A 25,016-nucleotide genomic window follows, 5' to 3' on the forward strand; every position below is an offset into this window, starting at 1 on the left:
CTGCATCTGACAGAGGCGGCGGAGTAGGAAGGCTTAGGAGTGCCCAATGCAAGGCCGCTGGCCTGGGGAAGCCGAAGGTGGGCTAGCTAGACACGGGGAGCCTGTGTGACTCATCAGTGTGCATATTTGGCGTTATCTGGTTGGTCCTAAGTTGGAAGCAGGGATAGAGATTAGGGGAGCTCTCAGTTATTAAACAAGGTCTGGCCATTTGGGGCCAAGTCACTTTTTAGCTTCCTGAGTCATTACTGGAGACAGCAGCCTGACTTCCTGGAAGTGTAACGCACAAATAAATAGGCCATTTAGTGCAGATAAGGGGTCAGGTTCCCAGGCAGGTTGCCGCTGGCTGTGGGTCAGAGCTCTGTGTTCATACACGACTGTCCCTTCCTGCATTCAGTTCCTCACAGAGAAGCAGTGCGGTTGGTGATTGATCCCAGCAACAGATTTTTCTCCCAAACTCCCAAGCCTCTACTTTAGCAGTTTACCCCTTTTACCTTAAGGTTAAAAAAAAGTCATCCATCAGAGTGATACTTTCATCCATTACCATGAAAAAAGTAATTTTTAACTGGTCATTCAAAGGGCCTGCATTCTACACTTTGCAGATAAATACCTCACCTCTTTGCTGGAAGTCCTGCCTAGTTTCCTTCCTCTCCCATTATTTTACTCTGCTGCTCTGAGCTTGAAATTCCGACAGCACCAGGGCATGAAGGAAATTCACAGACAGATGAAACTTGTTTGGGCTATACGCATAAACAGGCCTCTATAGGATCACCAAAAAGCGCCTGAATTCCACTAGAAATAAACAAATCACTTCTGCCATTGCTTAAACACATTCCATCTTGTTCAAATCTCAAGGGAAGTGACAATACCCTCTATTTTTACATTTTCCTCTCAGCCCATCTGTCCCAGATAAAATACTCTTCTTTTTTTTACTCAAAGGTCCCAATTTTAACCCTCTAATTATCCTTTTATCCTCTTTAGGTCCTCTAAGCTACGATACTCCTTTGATACGGAGAGAAAAGTTATCATAATTTAATTTTCTAACTTGGTAAAAGAGAATGGTCTGCCCAGGCTAGGAGGCAGAGAACGCGCGCAGATGGCCTGCATACCGGCAGACTTTCCGCGCAGTTGAAACTGTCTGTGAGGAACAACAAACCAGAAGCTTCCATCACGTACGTGGTCACCATCCTTCTCTTCTTGTCCAAGAGCCTTTTCCTGATGTAGCCTCTTAACTTGGGGATTTCTGGAATTCACAGGCAGCATGAACAATTTTAAAAGGCCAGAGTTCACAGTAGATAGAAGTCAGAAAAATTACCAGATCAGGATGTAGGCTGGATGCCCACTAAACCAACCTTTCTGAGGCTATTTTTTCCCATGTCTAGGATCGACGATACAAACTGGCCCATCAGCAGTGGTGAATACCAGTTTTATGTAGCAATAGATAACGAATGACATAGAAAGTGCAGGCTGGTTTAAAAAAAAAAAAGGGCACTTCCCTTTGGGTCGGTACTTACCTGCAAAGGTGAACTAACGGTGCTCCTATTGCAGTTTTGGCTCTGTGGTCCCCCCAAGATTTTCCTTTCTATATCAAATAACCCTTAATATCAAAATAGCTCATGCTTGCTGTTGAAAGGGACAGGAACCACTGACAAGTGGGATTCCAGACTGGAGACTTACTTCAGCCTCAACCCTTTGTTAGGCAGAGGGTAACAGAAGCCATCCTGCATCTTCCCCACTAGTCCTGTAAGTGGGACGTTTTCTCTGTTAACAGTCTTGTGTGTGCCAAGCTGATCATTTCTTTTGCCCTTAGCCTCCTCTTACACTCATATGTGTAATTAAAACGCATGCACCTTTTAAGCCGTTTTAAGCTCAGATTCTGTCGACTCACCCAGTTTTCTCTCATCACTCCAGTCACATGGTTCCTTGAATGTCTATTGCTCTCATAGCACCATTTTATCTTAGCTTATTTTTACTTCGATTTTTACACATAGCTTAGTGTTAGGTCCTCATCTAGATTTTAAGTTCTGTGAAGAAAGGGGGCATGTCTAGTACTTTCCTCCTCACAGACAAAGCATACAACAGACAAAGCATACAATCAGGAAATACTTCCAATAACCGTAGCCAGGTTAGTGAGAAAACTCCAGTCAAATACTAAAGAAATGGAGACCTGAACACTGACCTTTACCAACTCATGGTAAGATTTGGAGGAGAGAGGAATTGTGGTCTCAGGCACCACAACAATGCAGAGAGAAACATAAATATATCCACTAATAGGTATAGAAACTGTGGCAAGCTGGAAGCATGGCACAAAAAGTCCCAGAGAAGGAAATTCCCTGTACCAAGCTTAATCTTGAGAATGTTAGTGATTGAGATAAGAAATATATAAATTACCAGTTTCCTCCTCGGTGAGGAGAGCCTGCTGCCAGTACTCCTGGGCGCTGACTGTGTACACCAGATCTGAGGCTTTCAGAACCTTGCAATCAGCAGGCAGTTTTCTCTGCAGTGAGAAAGGCAGAAAGGGAACAGAACAACTCAGCCAGAACATGGGAGACAATGCACAGGCCTTAAGAGAGTCTTCACCAAGTTTCAGCTTGGTCATTTCTAGTTCTACATGCATCCCGGCATGAACACACAATACCCGTAGGTCAGGTGCTCCCACCTGCCCACATCTTGCACGGCTGGAAATTGGGAGGAGATTGCTGCATAGAAACTGTTCTTTTGGGAGTTAAAAATATCAATTCTAGAAGGAAATGTACAAAGTGTACTTATGTGTTCAGAGGGGAAAAAATATCAGGACCCTTTTTAGAAAAAGAAGTGCCACTCTAGAAGGCAGTGTGTGCTTCAGCCAGCTTGTCCCAACTCCTGAGAGTTGACCGTACACAGCTCATTCCAGCTCTGCCTTCAGTGAACCACACTGATAGCTTGAAACTGACAAGAGTAGTATTTACACTATGGGAATCAGCAAATGCTACAAATCAGGGCTTTTTTCTAAACGGAGCGCTGTTAAACATTTACCAGTGCAACAGAACCCAACAGTGGGCAAAAGTCCTATAGAAATGCAAGTTTGGTAAATGGGTGGTTAGTGAGTCATCATATATATTTGAATGCAGAGCAATGTTTAAGGAAATGATGGTGTTAAATGTCAAGGAATTAAGAATCATGTGAGAAAACCTATGCGGGTAAAATTGTAACATTTCCAGATATCTCGCCTGGCTTTAGTGCATCTGCATATCAATAGGTGTTCAGAAGTGGAAAGAAGTATGGCTTTCATGCATTTGCATCATTCCTCAGGGGTGGAGAGAAATTCATCTCCATATCAATGGGTAATTACCTAGGTAAGGAGGCCTTATCTGTACCAGAGAGGTGAAGGAAGGGCCAGTTTTGCTTCTGCTGGAGCAGGAAAGAGGCGGCCTGGTACTGCTACTTGTGAGCAATAAACAGATTTTAAACTTTATTTCTCCCTTTGACTGATTTTGGTTTTTAGAGGTATTTTGCCTTGGGATTTCCTTTCCCCAGACTTACAATCTATTTTTATGATTAGAACATCATTACAGACAAGTCATACTAGAATTATACATAAATATCGTTCCATAATTTTTCATGCTTTTCACTTAAAAAAGAAAAACCATAAAGAGTGTGCATGTGTGTGCATCTGGGTATTTGGAGGTTACAGAAAACAGTGGAGAGTTGTCCCATCTCTATCTGATGCAAGATATGAAAGAGCTGAGTGAGCAGCCCACTGGAAGAGGGGAGAGGCCACATCTCTGGCAGCTTGTAAGCCCATGCAGTCAAGGGTGCCCGCATAGGCTTCCAGAAGCCCCACAGTAGAGTCAGAGTTGAAATTATACAAAGGATCCGCCAAGATTAAATTTTTTCTCTTTCTGATAGAATTTTGACCCTAGGAAATAAATTTAAGGAAAGCTGAAACTGTTCTACTGGGGGAAAAAGCTGTTTTAAAAAGTTAAGAGAAAGGAGTATGCCTAGTTATGTCTAGGTGTTTGCATTATTTAAAATCTTTCTCTAAAGTTTGTATCTTTTCTACAAATGATTGAAGACTAGTTAACATACTTGTTATTATAGTACAAAGAAATAGTTCCTAGTGTCAGTGAAGTGACTGCAGCATGCAGGTCCCTCACTATTGTAATAGAGAAGGCAAAGCAGTGACAGCTGGAAAGTAGGATGCAAGAGGTAAGTAGACACTCATCAAATCATCCTACAGAAAGTTTAGTCACTTATAATTTACACATGTGGTTTGTTATGACAATGTACAACATAATACATCAAAGCATAATATGTTAAAGAAGATATCGTATTCAAAAGAGGAAGCTAAAAATATAAGGGATACTAGATGGAAGCAGAATCAAAAAGGATATAGTAAACATGGAGTTAGACTGAAGTCAGTAATATGAATAGTAACCTCATTTTTTTATTAAAGTATCACTGATAGACAATCTTATGAAGGTTTCACATGAACAACACTGTTGTTTCAATATTCACCCATATTACCAAGTCCTCACCACCAGCACCCCCCTTGCAGTCACTGTCTATCAGTGTAGTAAGATGCTATAGAGTCATTACTTGCCTTCTCCATGTCATACTGCCTTCCCCGCGACCCACTTATATTGTGATTGCAGATTATAGTGTCCTTAATGCCCTTCTCTCTCCCGACCCACTCTCCTCAGCCCCTCCCTTTCGGTAACCACTAGTTCCTTCTCAGCGTCTGTAAATCTGCTGCTGTTTTGTTCCTTCAGTTTTGCTTTGTTTTTATACTCCACAAATGAGTGAAGTCATTTGGTACTTGCATTTCTCCACCTGGATTATTTCACTGAGCATAATACCCTCTAGCTCCATCCATGTTGTTGCAAATGGCAGGATTTCTTTTCTTTTTATGGCTGAATAATATGCCATTGTGTATATGTACCACTTCTTCTTTAGTCATTCATCTACTGATGGACACTTAGGTTGCTTCCATATCTTGGCTATTGTAAATAGCACTGCAATAAACATAGGGGTGCATATGTCTTTCCAATCAGGGACCTTGTTTTCTTTGGGTATATCCTAGGAGTAGAATTCCTGGGTCAAATGGTATTTCTATTTTTAGTTTTTTGAGGAACTTCCATATTGCTTTCCTCAATGGTTGGACTAATATTCATTCCTACCAGCAATGTAGGAGGGTTCCCCTTTCTCCACATCCTTGCCAGAATTTGATGTTTTCTGTCTTTTGGGTTTTAACCATCCTAACTGGTGTGAGGTGATATCTCATTGTGGTTTTAATTAGCTTTTCCCTGATTAGTGGTGTGGAGCATCTTTTCATGTGCCTGTTGGCCATCTGAATGTCTTCTTTGGAGAAGTGTCTGTTCAGATCCTCTACCATTTTTTAATTGGGTTATTTGTTTTTTTGGGTGTTAAGGTGTGTGAGTTCTTTTATATTTTAGATGTTAACCCCTTATCAGATGTCATTTACGAATATATTCTCCCATACTGTAGGGTACCTTTTTGTTCTGTTGATGGTATCCTTTGCTGTACAGAAGCTTTTTAGTTTGATGTAGTCCCATTTGTTCATTTTTTATTTTGTTTCCCTTGCCTGAGGAGATGTATTCAGGAAAATGCTAATGTTATATTCAAGAGATTTTTGCCTATGTTTTCTTATATGAGTTTTATGGTTTCATGACTTACGTTCAGGTCTTTGATCCATTTCAAGTTTACTTTTGTGTATGGGGTTAGACAGTGATCCAGTTTCATTCTCTTACATGTAGCTAAGTGACCCCATTTAAAAAAAAATAATCTATCTTTTTGAACGTTGTCATTAAAATGATTTTGCAGTGATACCACACTGCCCACTTCTACTTGTGAAATCATTTTATATGTACCCCTAGTACCCCAACTTTTATTTTTAATATTCTCTGGTGAAAGTAGTTGGTTCATGTTTTGGAGCAGGGAGAAATAAAATGGGCTTGAACACCTTATGGTCACCAGAGAGCAAAAATGTATTTTTTTTCTTTTTAAGTCTGGGTAATGCTAAAAGAAACCAGCTTAAATTAAAGGCTCCTGTTAGTCAAGATGAGAACTTGAACATCAAAAAGAACACAATAATTCTCTGAAAGCCATGAATTCCATATGAACCTCAAACTGAGTAAAATAATGAGGTATTGTAAAATAATAAGAAATATATATATAAATATGTATATATGTAAATATAAATAAATAAATAAATAAATAAATACACATGTCTGGTTCTAGTTCCTGACAGAGGGCTCCTAAATCCCTTATAAGCAGGAATACTAGGAAAGTCTTTTGTTTTAACATTTAGTCTTTGACTTCAGTTCCCTGCACAAAGCTCCTAAAACTATCATCATATCCTAAGTGATAAAAACACTAGGAGCATCTTTGTTCTAATATTTGGTCTTTGATCCTGGTACCTGACACAGAACTCTTAAATCCCTTGGGATTTCCTGAGTGACAGGACTGTCTTTTTTCCCCCCGTGAGGCAACACTGGGCGGGCTCTTGGATGGGGGCTGGACACCAGAAAGAATTTAGCCATTAGAAGCCTGGAGTTTTCAGACCCACCCCCATTCTCCAGAGAGGGAGAGGAGCAGGAGATGGAGTTAATAATTGATCATGCCTATGTGGAGAAGCCTCCATAAAATCCCAATAGTATGGGGTTCAGAGAGCTTCTGGTTGGCAAACACATCTGTACACCAGGAGAGTGATGCATTCAACTGCACGGGACAGAAGCTCCTGTGCTCAGGCACCTCCCAGGCTTTGCCCTGTGTTATGTGTTCATGCTGTGCATCCGTATTCTTTAGCATATCCCTTATTATATAATAAACTCCTCAACATAAGTAATTGTTTCACTGAGTTTTGTGAGCTACTCTAGCAAATAATAAAACCCAAGGGGAGGAGGTCATGGGACCCTATGATTTATAGCCAAGTTGGACAGAAGTTGTGGGAAACCTGAGGACCTACTTCTTGCAATTGGCATCTGAAGTGGGGTGGGGAGCAGTCTTGTGGGATTTAGACCCTAACCTGTGAGATCTGATGCTGTTGTTCACATCAAGTTAGCTTGCAGGACACCCAGTTGATGACAGAGAATTGTTTGGTGAAAGAAAAATCCCCATGCATCTAGTGTCTGAAGGTTCTGAGTGTGTTAGCAGGAATTGGAAGGATTAATATTGCTAAGATGTTTATGCTACCCAAAACAATGTACAGATTCAATGCAATCTCTATCAAAATGCTAATAGCATTTTTTACAGAACTAGAACAAATAATCCTAAAATTTGTAGGGAACCACAGAAGAACCCCAAATGGCCAAATCAATCTTGAAAAAGAAGGACAAAGCTGGAAATGTCCCAATCCCTTTACATACTACAAAGCTATGGTAATCAAAACAGTGTGGCACTGGCACCAAAAACAAACATGTAGATCGGTGGAACAGAATAGAGAGCCCAGAAATAAACCCACTCTTGTGTGGGCAATACATCTATGACAAAGGAGCCAAGAATATACAATGGGGAGAAGACAGTCTCCTCAGAAAATGATATTGAGAAAACTAGACAGCTACATGAAAAAGAATGAAACTGGACCACTTTCTTACACATTATACAAAAACAAAACTCAAAATGGAGTAAAGGCCTAAGTCAAAACCATAAACCATAAAAATGCTGAAAGAAAACATAGGCAGTAAACTCTTCCAGACTCAGCAAAATTTTTTTGGATCTATTTCCTCAGGCAAGGGCAATGAAACAAACAACTGGGATGACATCAAACTCAAAAGCTTTTGCACAGAGAAGGCAACTATCAGCAAAATGAAAAGGCAACCTACTAAATGAGAGAAGATATTTGCAAAGGATATATCCAGTAAAGGGTTAGTATCCAAAATATATAAAGAACTCATACAACCAAATACACACACCAGCAAGTGCATTAAAAAATGGGCAGAGGACCTGAATAGACATTTTTCCAAAGAAGACATACAGATGGTCAACAGACACATGAAAAGATGACCCACATCACTAATCATTAGGGAAATACAAATCAGAACCACAATGAGATATCATCTCATACCAGTCAGAAGGGCTAGTATCAAAAGACAAGAAAGAACAAGCAATGGCAAGGATGTGGAGAAAAGGGACCCCTCATGCACTGTTGGTGGGAATGTAAATTCGTGCAGCCATCATGGAAACCAGTATAAAGGTTCTTCAAAAAATTAAAAATAGAAATAGCATACGATCTAGCAGTTCCACTTCTGGATATTTATCAGAAAACAAAACACTAACTTGGAAAGACATATGCATCCCTATGTTTGTTGCAGCATTATTTACAATAACCAAGATATGGAAACACTGAGGGTTCATCAATAGATGAATGGATAAAGAAGCTGTGATAATATCCAGTAAAGGGTTAGTATCCAAAATATATAAATACACAATAATCCAAACTGAAATAAAGTGGTTGGAAATTAGGTATCACCTACCCTTATATATGGAATATTAAAAGCAAAACAAATGAAGAAACAAAACAAAACAGAAAAAGGCTCACAAATAGAGAAAACAAACTGGTTGCTAGTGGGGGTCAGGGGGGCAGGGTTGGTGGGAAGTGTGAAACAGATGAAGGCAATTAAGAGGTACGCACTGCCGGTTATAAAACAAGGTAAGTCATGGGGATGTAATGTACAGCAATAATACTATAATAACTGTGTATGATGACGGGTGGTAACTACACCTACGGTGATTTTGTAATGTATATAAATGTTGAGTCACTGTACTGTACACCTGAAATGAATATAATGTTGCATTTAAATTTTTTAAAAAAAGGCAGTGCGAGTGTGTTAGTAGTGTGAGGGTAAAGGAGAGACATGTGGGAGAATAGTGTTGGCTTTCCTTGCAGGTGGGCTAAAGCAGAGGGAAAATGCTGCATAATAACCAGCTCAAATGACATGCCCGAGCACGTCAAAGCCCATCCAGCTCTCCTGTACCTGCCACATGCGATCAGTCATCCAGACTGTGGATCGGAACTCCCTAACATCTCTTGTCTGCAGCTCCTCTACTCTATTCCCATAGTGACTGTCTAGTTCAGTCTCTCATCACTTCCACCTAGACTACAGAAAAAGCCTCCCAACTGGTCTCTATATCCAATCGTGACTCACCCCTTCCCCTACCATCCATTTTCCATAGTACTGGGAAAACAACATTTTAGAAGATACATAGTCTTTCCAAACTGAAATCTATAAACCTAGTCTCAGGGGTCTGTCATTTCTCTTAGCGTATTTTTTTCTAATTTCCATTTTTATAATGAAAAAAGTATGCATAGACATCTATATGAATGACCACCTTATAAACAAGTTCTGCCTCATATTTTCTATGATTAAAATTAAATTTGCTCAAAATGAAGGCACACAGCACAAGTTAAAGGTTTCACAATAATCCAAACTGAAATAAAGTGGTTGGAAAATCAGGTATCACCTAGCCTTCAGAGGTGTAAGTGCACAAATTCAGAAGAACTTGGACCGTAACAGTCAGAACCATTAGCCATCGTGTAAGCTGACATACTGCTGCCCAGACCCTGTCCCCTACACACCAATACACCACATTTATTAGCAATAAAAACTAGTTGTGAACTGGGTATCACATTATTTTATGCTTCTGCTCATAAAATGCATATTTCTTTAATGCCAACAAGAACAATTAAAGAGAATAAGAACAGCTTTACTGAGCTATTACCTTATTAAAACTGTCATTCAAGAATTGCTTGGCAAAAGGCTTTGACTTGGTATGAGATCTGATTATGCAGATTAGAAATTAGAATGAGAAACAGAAGCTTGGAAATTTTGAATACCACATTGTACATCAGACATTTTCTGCATCAATATTACTGAAGTCAAAATACAGAAAGCAATTCAATATAGAACCAGACATAAGGCCATATGTTTTTAATATTAAACCCAGCACTGAAGATTTGGTTTCAGAAAAACCATATCACCCATTACATTATACTATGTTGTTTCATTTGTACCTTATCTTAAAATTGTTTGTAGCTTAAAATTTGTAGCTTATCTTAAAATTGTTTTCAGTTTTATAGTTGTATAAGACCATCCTGGTAAGGAGTTTCATGTTTGTACCTATTTCAATGACCAAATAATAGAAATAATTTAAGAAAACACCAAGATTCATGCAGAAAAATTACTGAAGCTTGAAAAAGTCAGCTCAAGCCTTATCTCCCAACACCGTGCATTTGTCCTTTGGGAAGCTGTTTGGCACTGCATCGTTCACCAAACACTGATGAACCACACGTTTTCTGATTACATTCTTCCCTCTGTCCTGAATGCACTTTCTCCTACTTCTTCACCTTACTAAAGACTATTGCTTCTTTCAAATTCTGCTTAAGAGTGTGAGGAGTTTTCCCAGAACCGCCCCCCAGTCTGTCAGTGTGATTCAGGCACCCTTCTGTTTCCATGACCCCCGATGCACCTCTGGCGAAGCACACCTTAAGCTGTAATGGTGACCTCTGATTTTTACCTGCACGTATTTCTCAATAGACCATATACATGCTCATGCAATCCTTCCAACAATCACAGGAGGTAGATATTATTTCCCCATTTAACAGATGAGAAAACGGAGGCTCAGAGAGGTACAATAATTGCCTAAGGTCACGAAGTTATTAACCAATAGGACTAAGTCAGGTCCAGATTGTTTACCCCAAGCTTTCACCCTTGCTATCACACGAGACCAAACAGACATTTGTTTCTCAAAATCTGAGTGGCTGAAAAGCAGAAAAATACATATGGAAATTTGTTAACTCACCTTTAGTTTTTCCTTGAGAATTCTATTCCTTTGTATTTTTATCATTTCATTTCTTTCTAAGACAGCCTCTCGCTGACTTTGAATAGCTTGCTAGATTGTGAGAAGAAATAAAAGCACGACAGAGTCCAGGGTTATTGAGACTGATGAATAATATGATGCACTTTTTTTCAGCAGACCTTCATTCGGTCCGAATGTGCCTGTATTCAAATCATGCAATATTAATCATACAAAGTATTATTTAAAAATAACGAGTCCATGCGTATGCCCAAACTCATCATGATGTTTACACTAAGTATGTGCAATTTTTTGTGTATCAATTATATCTCAATAGAGCTTTAAAAAAATAGAGAAGAACTAGTCCATACTCACATTTCCCCCTTTTCTTTCCCTGAAATGAAAAATGTAACAATTACTTAACTCAGTAGGGTCACGGCAGCCTTTCGACCTGCCCGAAAAACAACATATACCAGCATGTTCTGCAAAGCTCTTTCTTTGGTCCAAATGCTGTCTTCTGATCCACCTCTAGTCCATTTGAAAAAAAGTGTCTATTTCTCAACGTTTTGTTGTCGGAATTTTCTGTGGCTCACCTTCTGGTTAACGTGCAGCCCCCTCTCTCTGTGTACCCAAAGCTCCTTGCCTGTCCCTGTCACAGAACCTTTTACCTTCTTCCACGACAGCGGCCTCAGTGACCAGGCAATCTGCCTCCTGAATCTGCAGCCCTACTGCAGTGCTCAACAAACGTTCGGTAAACGCGATGATGTTTAGGTTTAGAGCTGGTGCTGGAAATGGAGAGCGTGCTATTCTGTGTGGAAGGGGTCGGGATGGAGGGAATCTGAAGGGGGAAGAAATGAAGCTGAAGTTCTAAGTAGGCCATGAAAGCAAGAAGTTAAAAAGGGAAACCGTAGCCTATTTCTTCCCCAAGAAAGTTTTATCTGATTAGTGAATTCCTGGAGACAGCAGACTTGAGTTTCAGCAAATGAAGGGAAAATGGTGGAGATGACAGGAAAAGATGCTCTTGGTGCAGTGCATCGACACCATTACATCCCGGGACCATACACAGGACAGATCGGTTTATACCTGTTGATCCTCCGTAAGGGTTAATAACAGCCCCTTTTAATTCTGAAGTGTCCCAATATGGAAAATAAGTTATAATTTTACAGAGGGAACAGAGATCTACAGTGGAAATCAAGATACATGAACATCTATTAAACTCTAAAATGTTTACGTTTTATTATTCTTTGTTAGAATGTGGTTCTGTAGGAATGCTTTCACTTTGGGTCAAAGTTCTAAAACTTTGAGAACCTTGTTTAGGAGTAGACAAGTCTGACAGAATCTGACCTTTCAAAGCTGTACTATGCCAGCCTGTATTACAGAAAGTGCCTACGAACTGTGGGGGTGTCACGCTTTCCGTATCTATGGGGGCGGGCGGGGCCACCACACTGCACGACTGTAGGAGGTGCTCTCAGCACCTCATCCATGCAAGTGGCACCCCTGGCAAGCGTCAAGCAGCCACTCTGGAAGAGGGGTCACAATGGTTCCGATTCCCAAGACAATCTACCCACTGGTTCTGGTGGCTTAGAATGTCACCCAGACTTCTCTCCCTTCCCTAACAGTCACTTCCCTTAAGTCTGCAATGCCCAGGAGTGAAAACTCTGCCATTCCAGCAGTCAGGACCACGGAGGAAAGCCCACAGGCTTGCAAGCCCAGCACGGTACCTCAGATATTCGGGCAGGTAGAGCTTGTCGGTCTTGGTGACGACCAGGGCAATGTCCCCGCAGAAGCCCCTCTGGCAGGCTCTGATGCTCTCGCTCAGAAGGTCTTCGTGGGCTCTGCCTCCAGAGACTCTCTCCACGTCACTGATGACCCAGATCACTGAGCATTTGTCGATGGTCTGTAAACATGACCACAAGGTGTCTCAGAACATAAACAGCGTGTTCTGCCCCCCCATGCTCCGCCCCTGCCTCTCCAGTCCCACCTTCTCCTCTCCCCACGGCACTTCCCGTGCACAAGCCACACTGGGCTTCCTGAAGTTTCTCAGAGGTAACCTGCTCTTTTCTCTCTCAGGGCCTTTGTATTTGCCACCACTTCTGCTTGACCTCCATTTGCCCTTGGAGACTCTGCCAAGGGCCACCTGGGAATGGGCTGGCCGCGCCTACAGCACCTGGCCTTACCTGCCACACTGCCTCTCAGATAGGGTTATTGTTCAGGGCGGCAGTCTGCACCCCGCGTGCCAGATTGTGAGGTACCTGAGGGGAAGGGGCTGTGCCTTTCAGCTTCAAATCCACATCACCGCAAGCACAGCGCTTGGCCCCTGCTAGAGGCCTCAGAGATGTTTGTAGCATTTGTGACTGACAGAATTCAAGAACCCGGATCTCCATTCCTAGATCCATCACTGGCTTGCTTTAGCCTCATTTGCCCTCTTGGGAAAATTCCAGAACTAATTCTGGTTATGCATCTACCCCAAAGCTATCACCACAGGGCATCATGTTAATGTTGGGCTGCCCTACACATTCAGCACACTGCCACCAGGTGGCGGCAGGGAGCCGGAAACCATGGGGGGCAAGTTGCAAACGTCAATGAACACACAGTTATGATTAACAGTATAAATATTGCTCATCAAATAAGCAGCTTCTACCTGGCAAGTAATCATGTGTTGCCTTGAGACATTTCTCTGACCGTACTGATTCACTTTCTTATCTCTCCATGTAAATGAAAAGGTGGCCCAGCTCAGGAATTAAATTTATTTGTGGTTCCTCAGAACAGTGCTGTGTACATAATGGTGTGACAAGTTTGTGACTTGCTGATTAAATCCTCATCTTGCTTTATACCAGTGGTTCTTACCCCAGAGGACATTCGGCAATGTGTGGAGACATCTTCGTTATGCCTTGGGGAGAGGTGGCACCAGTGGGCAGAGGCCAGGAATGGTGCTAAACATCCTAGAATGCCCAGGTCGGCCCCCCTCCACAAAGAATCTTCTGGCCCAAAATGCCAACAGGGCTGAAGCTGAGAAACATTGATCTACAGCCATGGGTTTCAAGCTTGTTTTTAGCAGTGGAGCCTTTTTCCAATGAAATTTTAGGAAGAATTCCAACTGTTAAACTTGATTTTTAAAAGCAGAACTGCTGTAGTCAAGTTGGGAATGGAGGGTTTGGAGTCCCTACCGGTTCAGTGCCCCCCACCTTCTGTCCATGAGTACCTAGGCTTCATGGATCATTGTTTAAAAAGCACCAATCTCTGGAGTCAGGCAAACTTCACTGATTTATAGAGAAGGGAGTAGGCCCGTAGAGGCAGAGGACTAGCTTTTGGCCACACAAGTGTGGGTCCTAAACCTCCTCCCTAGGTGGATGGACTCATGTTTAGGCAGGAAAATAAAAACGATCACTCTCTTGCACTTCCCAAATGGCAATCCCTTCAGGGAAGCTCCGTGCTATGTAATCAAGTCGTGGAAGCCTGTAGGGTAACGGGCTGGGGGCTCCCTGAGGGCAGTGCCTCTTCTGCCTTTGAATTCCCCGTGGTCCCGACAAAGCACAGGTGCTTAATAAATGTTTATTATTAACATGAGAAGAGGACTGTGATCATAAGGTTGCAATGGTTAAATTTAGGCCCTACACAAAGTTCCTAACTGCTTTGTGTAAAGTCAGACTCAGGATCTGGTAAAGTTAGAGTCAAGCAAGACACAAAAAACCCGCCAGTAGGGCAAGAGCCCTGGACTTGGGAGTAGGTGGGATGGCCCTGTGCCGCCCCCACTGCCTCCCTCCCTGAGATGAGAACGGGCCTCAGAGGCGTCCGGCGATGTACCCAAGGTCTCACGACTTAGGTGGCAGAAGAGGGATGTCTGAACTTAGCGTAGTTTTGGCTCAGAAAAGGCAACGCTGGCAGCTGGAGAGATGGAATAAGGGCCATCGTGCTCTGTTCTCCCTGGAGGGGGGGAAGTCTTTACAACTTCTTGTGAGAGGATATCACAAAACCACAAGAATGCAGGGCACTTAGGCCAAGCACAGCAGGCTGGGAACAGTCCCTTCACTTCGGCTCGACCTCCTCAGAGCAGGGGTTCTGAGCCAGATCTCTGGGCTCCTCTGTTCTGAGTGGCCTTTGATAGGCTGCCCAGCTATCTAACTGGCGGCCACCATGGCTCCATCTAGTGAGAGAGGCTGGCTGCTCCCTGGGCCTGGCCTGGAACTCACCAAGCCTGGCGATTCCACCCCAAGAGCTGGGACCCTGCAGACACAGAGGCTGGCACGGCCAGGCCTGAGCAGGGGCCCGGGGACAGAGGCTGGGCTGCCTCCCCTCAAAGAACTGTTAAGGGATGCACTGGGGGCATGAGACAGAACCTCAGCTGGGAAGGCAGAAACCTGCTCTGGGTTCAAACCCTGCCACACGGCAGCTGTGGGTCCTGGGCAGGTTACTCCCCCTTCCTCTCTCTGAGGCCTTCATATCCTCATCTGTGAAAATCAGGGCACAGGCTGGTCAGCTGTGAGCTGTCATCCTGCTCTTGATTGGAAACCACAGTCACAAAGCTCCCTCTAGTCCACAGTCATTCATTCACCTGTGGTAGATAATCAGTGGTTCAGCTGCGAATCTTCCAGCTTCTGTGCTGATCATGACTCTGGCCCTCCCTCCCTCCCACGCCCTGCCAGCTTGGTCCCACGCCACCCCCACTCCCACCCTGGGTTCCTGAGTTCCTTCTGCCTAAAGATACCTTCTTTCTCTGTCACTTGCCCCACTAGCTCTGGTCCTTGGAGCGTCCCAGGAAGTGTATTGAAGCCCAGCCCCAACTCCTCCAGGCCTGTCTTCTGCGCCTCTCTCCTCCACACCCTGGCCCCTTCCCTCCAGCCACCCAGGAAGACCCATCCTACCCCAACACCAGCTCGCTCAGCCCCCTGGGTCTTCCTAATGCTGCTCTAGGCTGAGATGCTGCTCATTCGTCCAGCTCCCAGCCACCTTCTCTGCCTGGAGGTGGCTGAGCGCTTGTCCTTTCTGAAGCCTTACTCATTTTCAAGAGGAATCCATCATTTTTTTAAGTAATAACAGTTTTAAGTAATACGGTTTGTTGTTCTTATTTTTAAGTAATATGGTTTGTCACTTAGCCTGACTAATTGATTCCCTTCTGGACTACAAGACTCCCAAGGGCAAGGACTTTGTCCCCATCCATCTAGAACCTACTACAAAATTAAGTGTATGCTCAGAGGGTGTTTGTTGAAGGAATGAGATCTATGGCTGGAGGTAACTCAGCTCTTGAGTATTCATAGCACCTTGGATTTCTCATATCATTTCCTGCCATGTATTTACTCATCTTTATGTTCTATCTCTCCTATCAGACTCTAAGCCCCTGGTGGAAGGCTCTGCTTCTCATTCAACATTGCTTTATCTTGCTTTTGGCTTTTTAGTAAAGGTAATGCAGATGCATGCAAAATATACAAGCAATACAGACGTATGTGCAATAAAGGGAGGTAATGAACACGGAAACCATTGTTAATAGCTGGGTATGTATCCTTCCAGAAGGCAGGATCTTGCTTTTGCTGTGCATTTACAAATATTACACATACACACATGCTTCTTAACATTAGAGGTCATGCTCTGCAACTTTCTGTTCACTTTTCATCTAGTTTTGTCAAGAGTACCTTAGGAGTTAAGAGCAGAGAGGTTCTCAATCCATCTTGCCTGTGTTAAAATCCCCAGTCTTGTAACAGGCAACTTACTTCACTGAGAATAGTACCTGGCACAAAATAAATGCTTAGGAAATGCCTGCTATTGTTATTAGCCATAATCTTTGCATCCCCAATGCTTAGTACATTGTCTCACATAGAATACATGTTTGATGAATAAAAGCAAATGAACAAACAAGATCGGTTCTTAAAATACTTCAATCTCTATTCATCAGATATAGATCAAACTACCTTAAATGCTTAATTATCTGGCTGTTGACACATCTGAGGAAGCCTGGTCAGCTCATACCTCATTTGCTGGGAATTGAACCCCTACCCAAAATCTTGGCTGAAGTGGGTGGACATTCATTTCAACCGCAGCTGATTGCAATAGGGATGGATGCTTAATCCATTAGCTGGGCAGTTATTGACCACATGTTCCTTCTTAGGAATTTGAACTAAAGCACATAGAGACTATAGTCACTCATAGGTACATGAACTACAGTGTCATTCAGAGACAGGGCTAGGGTGCTCCCGTTCCACACTGGGTATCCTAGTGGCTAGGTGGGCAAAGCTAAGAGCGAAGCAGAACCCCGCAGAGAAATGCACAAGGAGAAGCAGTCACAGGAGACCACGCAGAGGACAAGTGAGATCAGCTGCTTCCATCCCGACAGGTGGCCCTGAGGCCTGCCTGTGTCTCATGAGATCCTTTGATGTTCTTTTGATTTACCTTCCTGATGTGGGACTGCTGTAGAGGAGTTCTGTTCCTTACACCCAGACATGGCAGCAGCCTCCTGTTCCCATAGTACTTGGTTGTCAACTGCTCTACTTTGTCCCCAGCTCTTGGCCTCTGCCTCCCACTCTGTCCTTATTTCCTCTGCTTACTTTTATTCCAGCTACCAGACCTCATGATTCCTTCCTCCTTGGTTTCTTTGCCAACCCATCGCCTGCCGTTGTCCTGAGGCTTAGAACATAGTAAGCAGATTTTGAACTCCAGTGAGCTCATAAAATCCCTAAGCTGCAAGCAGAACATTCTTTGTTGATTTAGAAAGACTGGAGGAGTTGTGGGAAGAGGGAGTGAAGCCAGACGACAGAGAATCACCTTTTTCCACATCTCATCTCGCTTGCTGTTGAAGTCGCCTGTGCCCGGAATGTCCACCAGCACAACCCCTTCTGGAATCAGCTCTGACTTGGGAAGAGTCACTTCCACCTGTTTGATCAAGGGCCAGATGTGTGTCTCAGCCGCCTCTCCATCCCAGTCTCTCCTCTGGGTCCTGATGTAGGGGTCCAGCTTGACAGACAGCTCCCTTGCCTGAGGAAGGAGGACAAAGTCACACACGCCCAGCTCCTCTGTCCTGGATTGGCTGAGAGTCAGGCTCCTCAGAGCAATGACAAAAACAGCGGTGGGCACTGGGCACTGGGAGGCCTGGGGTCCGGTGTATAAGGGCCCAGACCCTGGCAGCCAGAGAGGACCCTGCAGGGCAAATAGTTGAAGCTCCTTAACTTACAGATGAAGGAGCCATAGTTAGAAGGGGACTTCAGCAAGGTTATAGATTTCCCTGATGATTATTTTACCTTCCAAATGCCATTTCAATCCTAAAATTAATGTAATTAATACGCAATTCTCTAAATTTTGGAGAGAGGACTCTTCCTACATGGCTAATATGAACATTCTAAGTACCAGCAAGCCCTGACTATAGAAAGTCGATAGTGATATGGTGACCAGTTTCCAAAATGAAAATTTATCTGAAATTGATCTCTTAAAGGGCTTTTAAAACTTATCTTCCAAATACAAAAAATATCTTGACATGGAGGCATTTCCAAGATGTTTTAATGTGGTGGGTAGGACACATGAACTGCTCTCTGCCCATTGCTCCCACCTAAATATATCTTCCAACAATGACACATTGATGCCAGCAGCTATGTATGGCAGCAAATCTCTACCAGGATACTTCAGGGGAAGGAGATTTGGGATGTACGGTGGTCACTGTTAATAAGTGAATGGTCCTGAATTGTTAATAAATACATTCTATAGAATGGTCCAGAAAGAAATATAAAAAAGACAATTCTTAAGAGAGTTCAGATTAAATCAAAAGATTTGCTGCCATCTGGGGAAGGATGATTTCCTCAATTCTAATAAAATAACAAGGAATTGTGAAGAGGAAGATCAAAGTCCTTTAAGATATTTTAATTTAAAAAATAAAGCAGATACAATAAGGGCAATGGGAAAGAAAAGCATGGCTTAAAAAGTTCCTTGCTATAAAAAGAGGGCTCAACTCAATAAACTGGCTCAGGGAAAACTATTCCGGGAAGTGAACTCAAATTCCCTTGTCCCAGACTAGAATCCCTGACCCAGACTCTGATCTGTGCCCCAACCCGCTGAGATGGTAGCCCTGCTCCCCTTGTTTCAGTGGGAAAGTTTGTAATACTGGGAAGGAATATTTCTAAGTACAGAGGAGTGAATAAATGAATATTATGTTGATGCCTTAGTGAGTTGCGTGTGTTCAGATAAAGTAACCAGTTTTGTAATCATTGTGTTCAGCCTATGTTTTAGGTATTAGGAACATAACCATTTTTAATAGTAATATCCACTTAAGTAAAAGAAATGGCTATGACATTAGTTTGATTTCCTAGATATTCAAGAGCTAAGTGTCTTAAAAGGTTTTATTTATTTGACTTCTAAGTTTCCCAGGTCAAGTATTTAAAATTTTTGGAGATAACCGAATACATTAACTTTGAACTATAATATAAAACAGCCTGATTAATTATGTGAGTAGTGTTAACTATGTAAGGAGAATTTGCCATGTTTAAATTAGGAAATCATTGAACATTAAATTTTAGAAGTCTAATTAATTGTTATGTTTTATACAAAAATGCCAGATTTAAAAATCAAATAATGATAATTTAAAGATGAATTTTAAGGTACAAGAAAATGCAGTTTTTTAAATGTACAATTTTTTAAAATTATGTATTAGTTCCACAAGTATTTTGCTCTAATTTAAAACTGAAATTTAATAAAATGGAAACTGATTATAAAAGTGAGGAAATCATTGTTATACAGCTGCATATATGATATCTAGGCTGTCCTTCATCCTTGTTAGCAAAACCCGGGTTGAGCGGTGGACTGAGGCTGGTCTCAGCCAATCACGACAAGCTGCTTCTTTCTTTCTCTAGACCCTGCAACTCGGTTGTGAGCAAGAAACTCCACACACAAATGTGCTGGGGGTCTTTCTGGGGAAGCGGGCCTGGTGCCACCCTCTCACCCATTCTTCCTCCCATGAAGCCACACGTGAAGTCTAGCACAACCATAGCAACCATGACCATTGGGTGACAAGGGAGACAGAAGCCAAGAGAGCCAGAGACACGTGCATCTTGACTTTGTTGAGCCACTGAACCAACCCACAAACCCAACTGCCTGCAGACACTTATAGGAAGAAAAGAATAAACCCCTATCTGTTTAAGCCATTCTAAGTTAGGTTGGTATTTGGGGGTTTTTTTTTAATCATTTGCAGGCAAAGCATCCTTAACTGATCCTCAAGTAACTGTAACCAGTCTTTCCTGTGCCTTAAGCTCCCCCATCCACACTGTACAAATTCCCATCTGACAGCCATAAATGACGAAAAATAACTTGGTCATGGACACTTCCGATTTTGGTATCAACTTATTGCCAATAACAACACTGTACTTTGAGCAAACCCCCTACATGGATTTAATAATTATACTTGAGACTCATGATAAAGTAAAGAAAAAATTCTTGCAGTTACCTCTTCTGCCTTGAGGGTGATGGTCCTGGACGCGGGGACCTTCCCTTTGGGCTTCGCCCTCAGCAGCTCCTCGTAAGTCTTCCTTTCTGCCCCGGGGCCATAAAGCATCTGTAGCTTCCAGACAGCCTCCTCCACTGCGTCTCCTGGGGCCCACGCGTCCACCTCTTCTCTGCCCAGCTCCTCTATCCCACGCAGGAGTTCAGTCAAGTTCTTCAGCTCCTCCTTCCATTCCTGTCAAGGCAGAGCAGGCCCAAGCCCCTCATGACACACATACGGAACAGGGGCCAAGGGGGAGTCCACGACCTGTGGAGGGCAGCCGGCTGTGTGGTCAGGAAGTCTAGAACCATCTGATCTGGCACGGGGTCATCTAATCCAACTCCCCTGGACGTCAATGAGGAAACAGAGGCACAGAGAGGGAAATAAGGCCCCATGCAAGCTGTGACAGGATGCAGGCTAGAACCCCCTCTCACTCTGTTGGACTTTCTCATTCTGTGCTGTGTTCTTTTCATTCAACAAAGGCATGAGTTATACTTACAAGGACTATAATGTTGATCTCTAAGAGAGAGAGAAGGAAAGAAGGTAGAAAGAGCGGGAAGGGGAATGAAAGGTGGGAGAGAGGTAGGAAAACAGAGAGGAAAGTGGGGAGGAAGGAAGGAAAGACGTGCACTTACCTGGTCAGAAAGAAGGTGGATTTTGGCCTCATACCGCTCACAGCAACCGGAGCTCACTTGCACGATACATGAGGTACATATACTTTCTCCAGACACTGGTAGAAACATTGCTTGCTGGATGATGGCGTTGATCAAGGAGCTTTTCCCAGCCCCAGTGCTTCCAAATAATCCAATGTAGATTGGGTCCAATGGCGGTTTTTCAATCAAAGCAAGCAGCCTGTTTCTAGATCCATTTTTAAATGCACATTGTCATGGTCATCAAAGCATAGCAGGAAGAAGGAACTGAGTTCTAATCCTGGGAAAGCCACTACCTCTGTCTGAGGCTCTGCTCTCTCTTTGGTCAAGGGGGAGTATATTAATCCCTGTTTACTTCAGAGTTGTCATGGGGATCAAATGAGAGTAAGCAAAAATACTTGGTAATGTTAATTCTACACCAACTCCATAAGGACTATTTCGATGTGAAACATCCTTGTTTGTGTTATACAGAAATTACACTGTCTCGACCCTAGAAACAAACTTTATGCAGAGGTGAGGTATTATTAGGAGCAACACAGAGTCTTACTGAGCTGGACACGCAAGCCCAGCACCAATCGAGCCTTCAGGTCAGCTCAGCATGAGCAGCCTTGGGCACAGGTGCAGAGTCATTCAGCCTGGGTTGGATTCTGGACCCTTTCACATACTAATAGTGTGACTCTGGTCAATGTCTTGGTCCCTTGCAGTCTGTTTCAGTAAAATAGGGATATGATAAAAATAGCTCCTACTTTATAGGGACAGTGGGACAATTAAACGAAATTTGATGTATGTATTTAGCAGATTACCTGCAGCAATGACGGCTCAGTGAACAGCAACTATCAGTAACAATAATAATGGCCCATAGCTATAGAAATTTTCAGCCTTCTTTCCTTAGTTTCTAACAGGAAATTCCCTTTTGTGTTTGGAGAAAAAACTCTACAATCACCTAAAGAGAGTAAGACTTGAAGTAAGTAAGATTTGCCGGTAGCTGATATCACACTCACATGAGATACTTGACTCCGTTAGGGATATTGTCATCCAGAAAGACAGACTGAATAAGTTTCTGGTAAGTGTTGCTCAAAACCCTTCTGGTTCTTGACTCCAGTTTTTCATCTGGGAACAACAGAAATGCATTACCTGGGATGTGCCTGGCAGAGATCAAGTACTAGGTCTCCACAAGTGGGGTCTGCTCAACATTACAGAGAGAGAAAAAGAAATGAAATGAAAAGCCAGTTACACATGATAGCAAGTTATCTGACACCAGGGATAGCAGCTCTCGGGAGTGAGCAATCATTGAGTGTGAGAACCTCCCAAGGGGACAGCCAGTTCTGAGATTTCTTGGAACAAAAGTCAGCATATGTTTTGCCACGGGCTTTACCCCTTCTAGACTCTTCTCTCCTGTGGTCATAGAAAGAAAAAAAAATGCAAGGGCATTATATGAGTAGCCACTAAAGCATCAAACCAACCATTGCACACTCTGTTCTGATCAAGAAGAGGTTCTTTGGTAACAGCCCTCCTACCCAGACACTCCTCAAGATAAATTGTCAAATTGTATATCTCTGCATACGAGCTGAGATCTGAGGCCTCTTGTTTGATCCCACTTCCCGTTTTAACTTTGTCTTCCTTTGACCCTTTTAACAGAGCCACGTTAAAACAAGCTCCAGGGTAGTTTCATGAGACTCACACTCCTTAAGGGCACTTCGTTCCACGGAGGGAAAGCCTCGGAAGCGCTGCTCTCGATCTGATCGGCGTCTTTTTCTTGCTGGTTCTTTAAATAAATCATCGTCAACTAGGGATAAACAGAGGTGATAGAAAATTAAAGGTCTTGGGCATAGAATATTTGCCTGACCTCTGTCATTACACAGAAACCTGCTAGCTCTGTTTGCCTGTAACCTCAGGTCTGAAGCAGGCACTGCTGGGCCACTGCAGCCTGGTTCCCACTTCCCAGGGTCACAGGACTTTGAAGCTAGTTCCAAAATGCAGAGGCCAAAATATCTTCCCTGGAGATATGTTGAAATGAAGCGAAAAGTTGCCGCTTGGAAATCCTGAATTGCCAAATGGCTGGATATTCTTCCCCAAATGCCAACTGTGTAGGAAGAAGCCCAAGACAGGGCTCAGTGTGGGATGAAGAAAGGCCTCTGGGAGGCCTTTTCAAACTGGGAGAGAAACCGATCAAGAGCAGAATGCAGAGGAAAGAATGGGCCACGTGATCAGGGCAAATCATTTGCTCCCTTTGAGCCTCAGTTTCTTCATTTGTAAAATGAGAGGGCTGACAAAATATAAGTAATGGAAGAGTTATGAAAGGTGCCTTCAGAGAGGAACTTCCCCCCCTTCCTCACTGAAAGATACTAGCCGCTGCTTCATCACATAGGCAAGAGTAGAGATCACCAAGCAGCAGGCCTTTGTAGTTCTGCCGAGATTTATACACTTCAGTGGTTCCCCGTGGTTATGAGGTGAAAGGCTGATGGGGCCCATAATCCTCAGAAAAGGTATAACCGAAATGTTGTGTTTGGGTTGGTTTTAGAAAACAGCCCCTGGTGATATTCACCTGGTCAGAAAGGGGCAACCAGGTGGGTCTTTGGAGTTGAGGTTGTTGGAAAGGGCCCGAAGCCAGTGCTCCTGGGCTAGCTTGTGCCTCAGCCAGTGGCTGTGAGGTGAACTGGAAGAAGAGCTCACCCCGACACTCAAAATGCTCTAAACTCATATAAGGCCCCAAACTGGGCATGACCCCGGGAGGTCATGCTGCCTGAAGAACCACAGAGGAGTTTCACCTGGGCACCCAGGATGGTGGCCTGGGCAGAAGGGCCAGCCCCCAACCACCTGGCTGCCAACACAGGTCTGCCAGATGGCTCCAGCAGCCTCCCTGTCTGCTCAGCCTGTGTCTCCTGGCACAAATCCTGCCGTGTTCTGGAACCCAGGTGCTGCAGTGCACAGGCATGCCAGCTGCTAAAGCCTGCAGCCCTGCCGCCTCACGCTTATGCAGGACAGGCGGTGGAAAGCGCCAGTACTTCAGACCCTCCCATCAGTCGCTCGAACTCTATGACTGAGCTCAACCAGCAGAATTCATCCTGCCCCAATTTAAGGACTGCATTCGAACTGGACACCAAGTGGCTGACAGCTCAGTGGTTGGAGCTGGAGGAGAAGGGACAGAGAAACAAAGAATCCGCCATTCGGGACCCTACAGCAGCTACTGGCAGAAGAACACTTCCATCTGTGTTACAAATGCGTCTCATGATTTCAGGATGTTTCTACAACCTGTCTGTGGAAAGAAAGTGAAAGGAAGTTGGGCCTTAGATCTTGATTTTGTAACTCAGCAAGGCTTTTTTCTTTGTTTATTTTTTTATTAAGGTATGATTGATATGCACTCTTATGAAGGTTTCACATGAAAAACAATGTGGTTACTACACTTACCCATATTATCAAGTCCCCACCCATTCCCCAATGCAGTCTCTGTCCATCAGTGCAGCAAGATGCTACAGATCCACTATGTGCCTTCTCTGGGCTACACTGTTCTCCCCATGATCCCCCCACACCATGTGTACTAAACATAATACCCCTCAGTCCCCTTCTCCCTCCCTCCCCACCCCCCCCCCCCCACCCCTCCCCTTTGGTAACCACTAGTTCATTCTTGCGAGTCTCTGAGTCTGCTGTCATTTTGTTCCTTCAGTTTTGCTTCATTGTTATACTCCACAAATGAGGGAAATCATTTGCTATTTGTCTTTCTCTGCCTAGGTTATTTCACTGAGCATAATGTCCAAGTTGTTGTAAATGGTAGGATTTGTTTCTTTGTTATGGCTGAATAATATTCCATTGGGTATATGTACCACATCCTCTTTATCCATTCATCTACTGATGGACATTTAGGTTGCTTCCATATCTCTCAGCGAGGCTTTTGTGTAAATGATGCTTCCTACTATCTTAGCCAGGTGTATAAAGCAAGGCACAGGCCTATATATTCACGGCCTTTATCTCTTTATAGTCACTGGCAATTAATCTTATAAAAGATTGTTTCTCAACTAATGCAAAGGTTAACAAGTCAGATAAAGCAGCAGGATTTTAAACTTTTCCATTTCTAAAATGAAAAACCACCTGGAAAGGAGAAAGTATCCTATCTTGGATTTATACTA

General features: G+C 43.3%; 1 protein-coding gene across 3 annotated transcripts in view; it reads right to left on the reverse strand.

Annotated features, from left to right (window-relative positions):
• NUGGC (nuclear GTPase, germinal center associated) overlaps window positions 1–25,016 on the reverse strand; it is a 47,824-nt gene that overhangs the window by 14,265 nt on the left and 8,543 nt on the right. For all 3 annotated transcript variants that reach the window (XR_005063013.2, XM_017650278.3, XM_017650279.3), the window contains exons 3-12: window positions 22,574–22,678; window positions 21,894–22,002; window positions 20,878–21,100; window positions 20,207–20,437; window positions 17,545–17,754; window positions 12,513–12,688; window positions 11,167–11,185; window positions 10,798–10,887; window positions 2,389–2,494; window positions 1,107–1,240 (exon numbers count right to left, since the gene is read on the reverse strand). Coding sequence is in view for 2 of the 3 variants with exons in the window: in XM_017650278.3 (XP_017505767.3) it covers window positions 1,107–1,240; window positions 2,389–2,494; window positions 10,798–10,887; window positions 11,167–11,185; window positions 12,513–12,688; window positions 17,545–17,754; window positions 20,207–20,437; window positions 20,878–21,100; window positions 21,894–22,002; window positions 22,574–22,678 (1,403 nt within the window). In the remaining variant the exon portion in view is untranslated. The remainder of the gene's footprint in view (window positions 1–1,106; window positions 1,241–2,388; window positions 2,495–10,797; window positions 10,888–11,166; window positions 11,186–12,512; window positions 12,689–17,544; window positions 17,755–20,206; window positions 20,438–20,877; window positions 21,101–21,893; window positions 22,003–22,573; window positions 22,679–25,016) is intronic.

Source organism: Manis javanica, chromosome 3 (assembly GCF_040802235.1).
Source record: "Manis javanica isolate MJ-LG chromosome 3, MJ_LKY, whole genome shotgun sequence".
Lineage (NCBI taxonomy): Eukaryota > Metazoa > Chordata > Mammalia > Pholidota > Manidae > Manis > Manis javanica.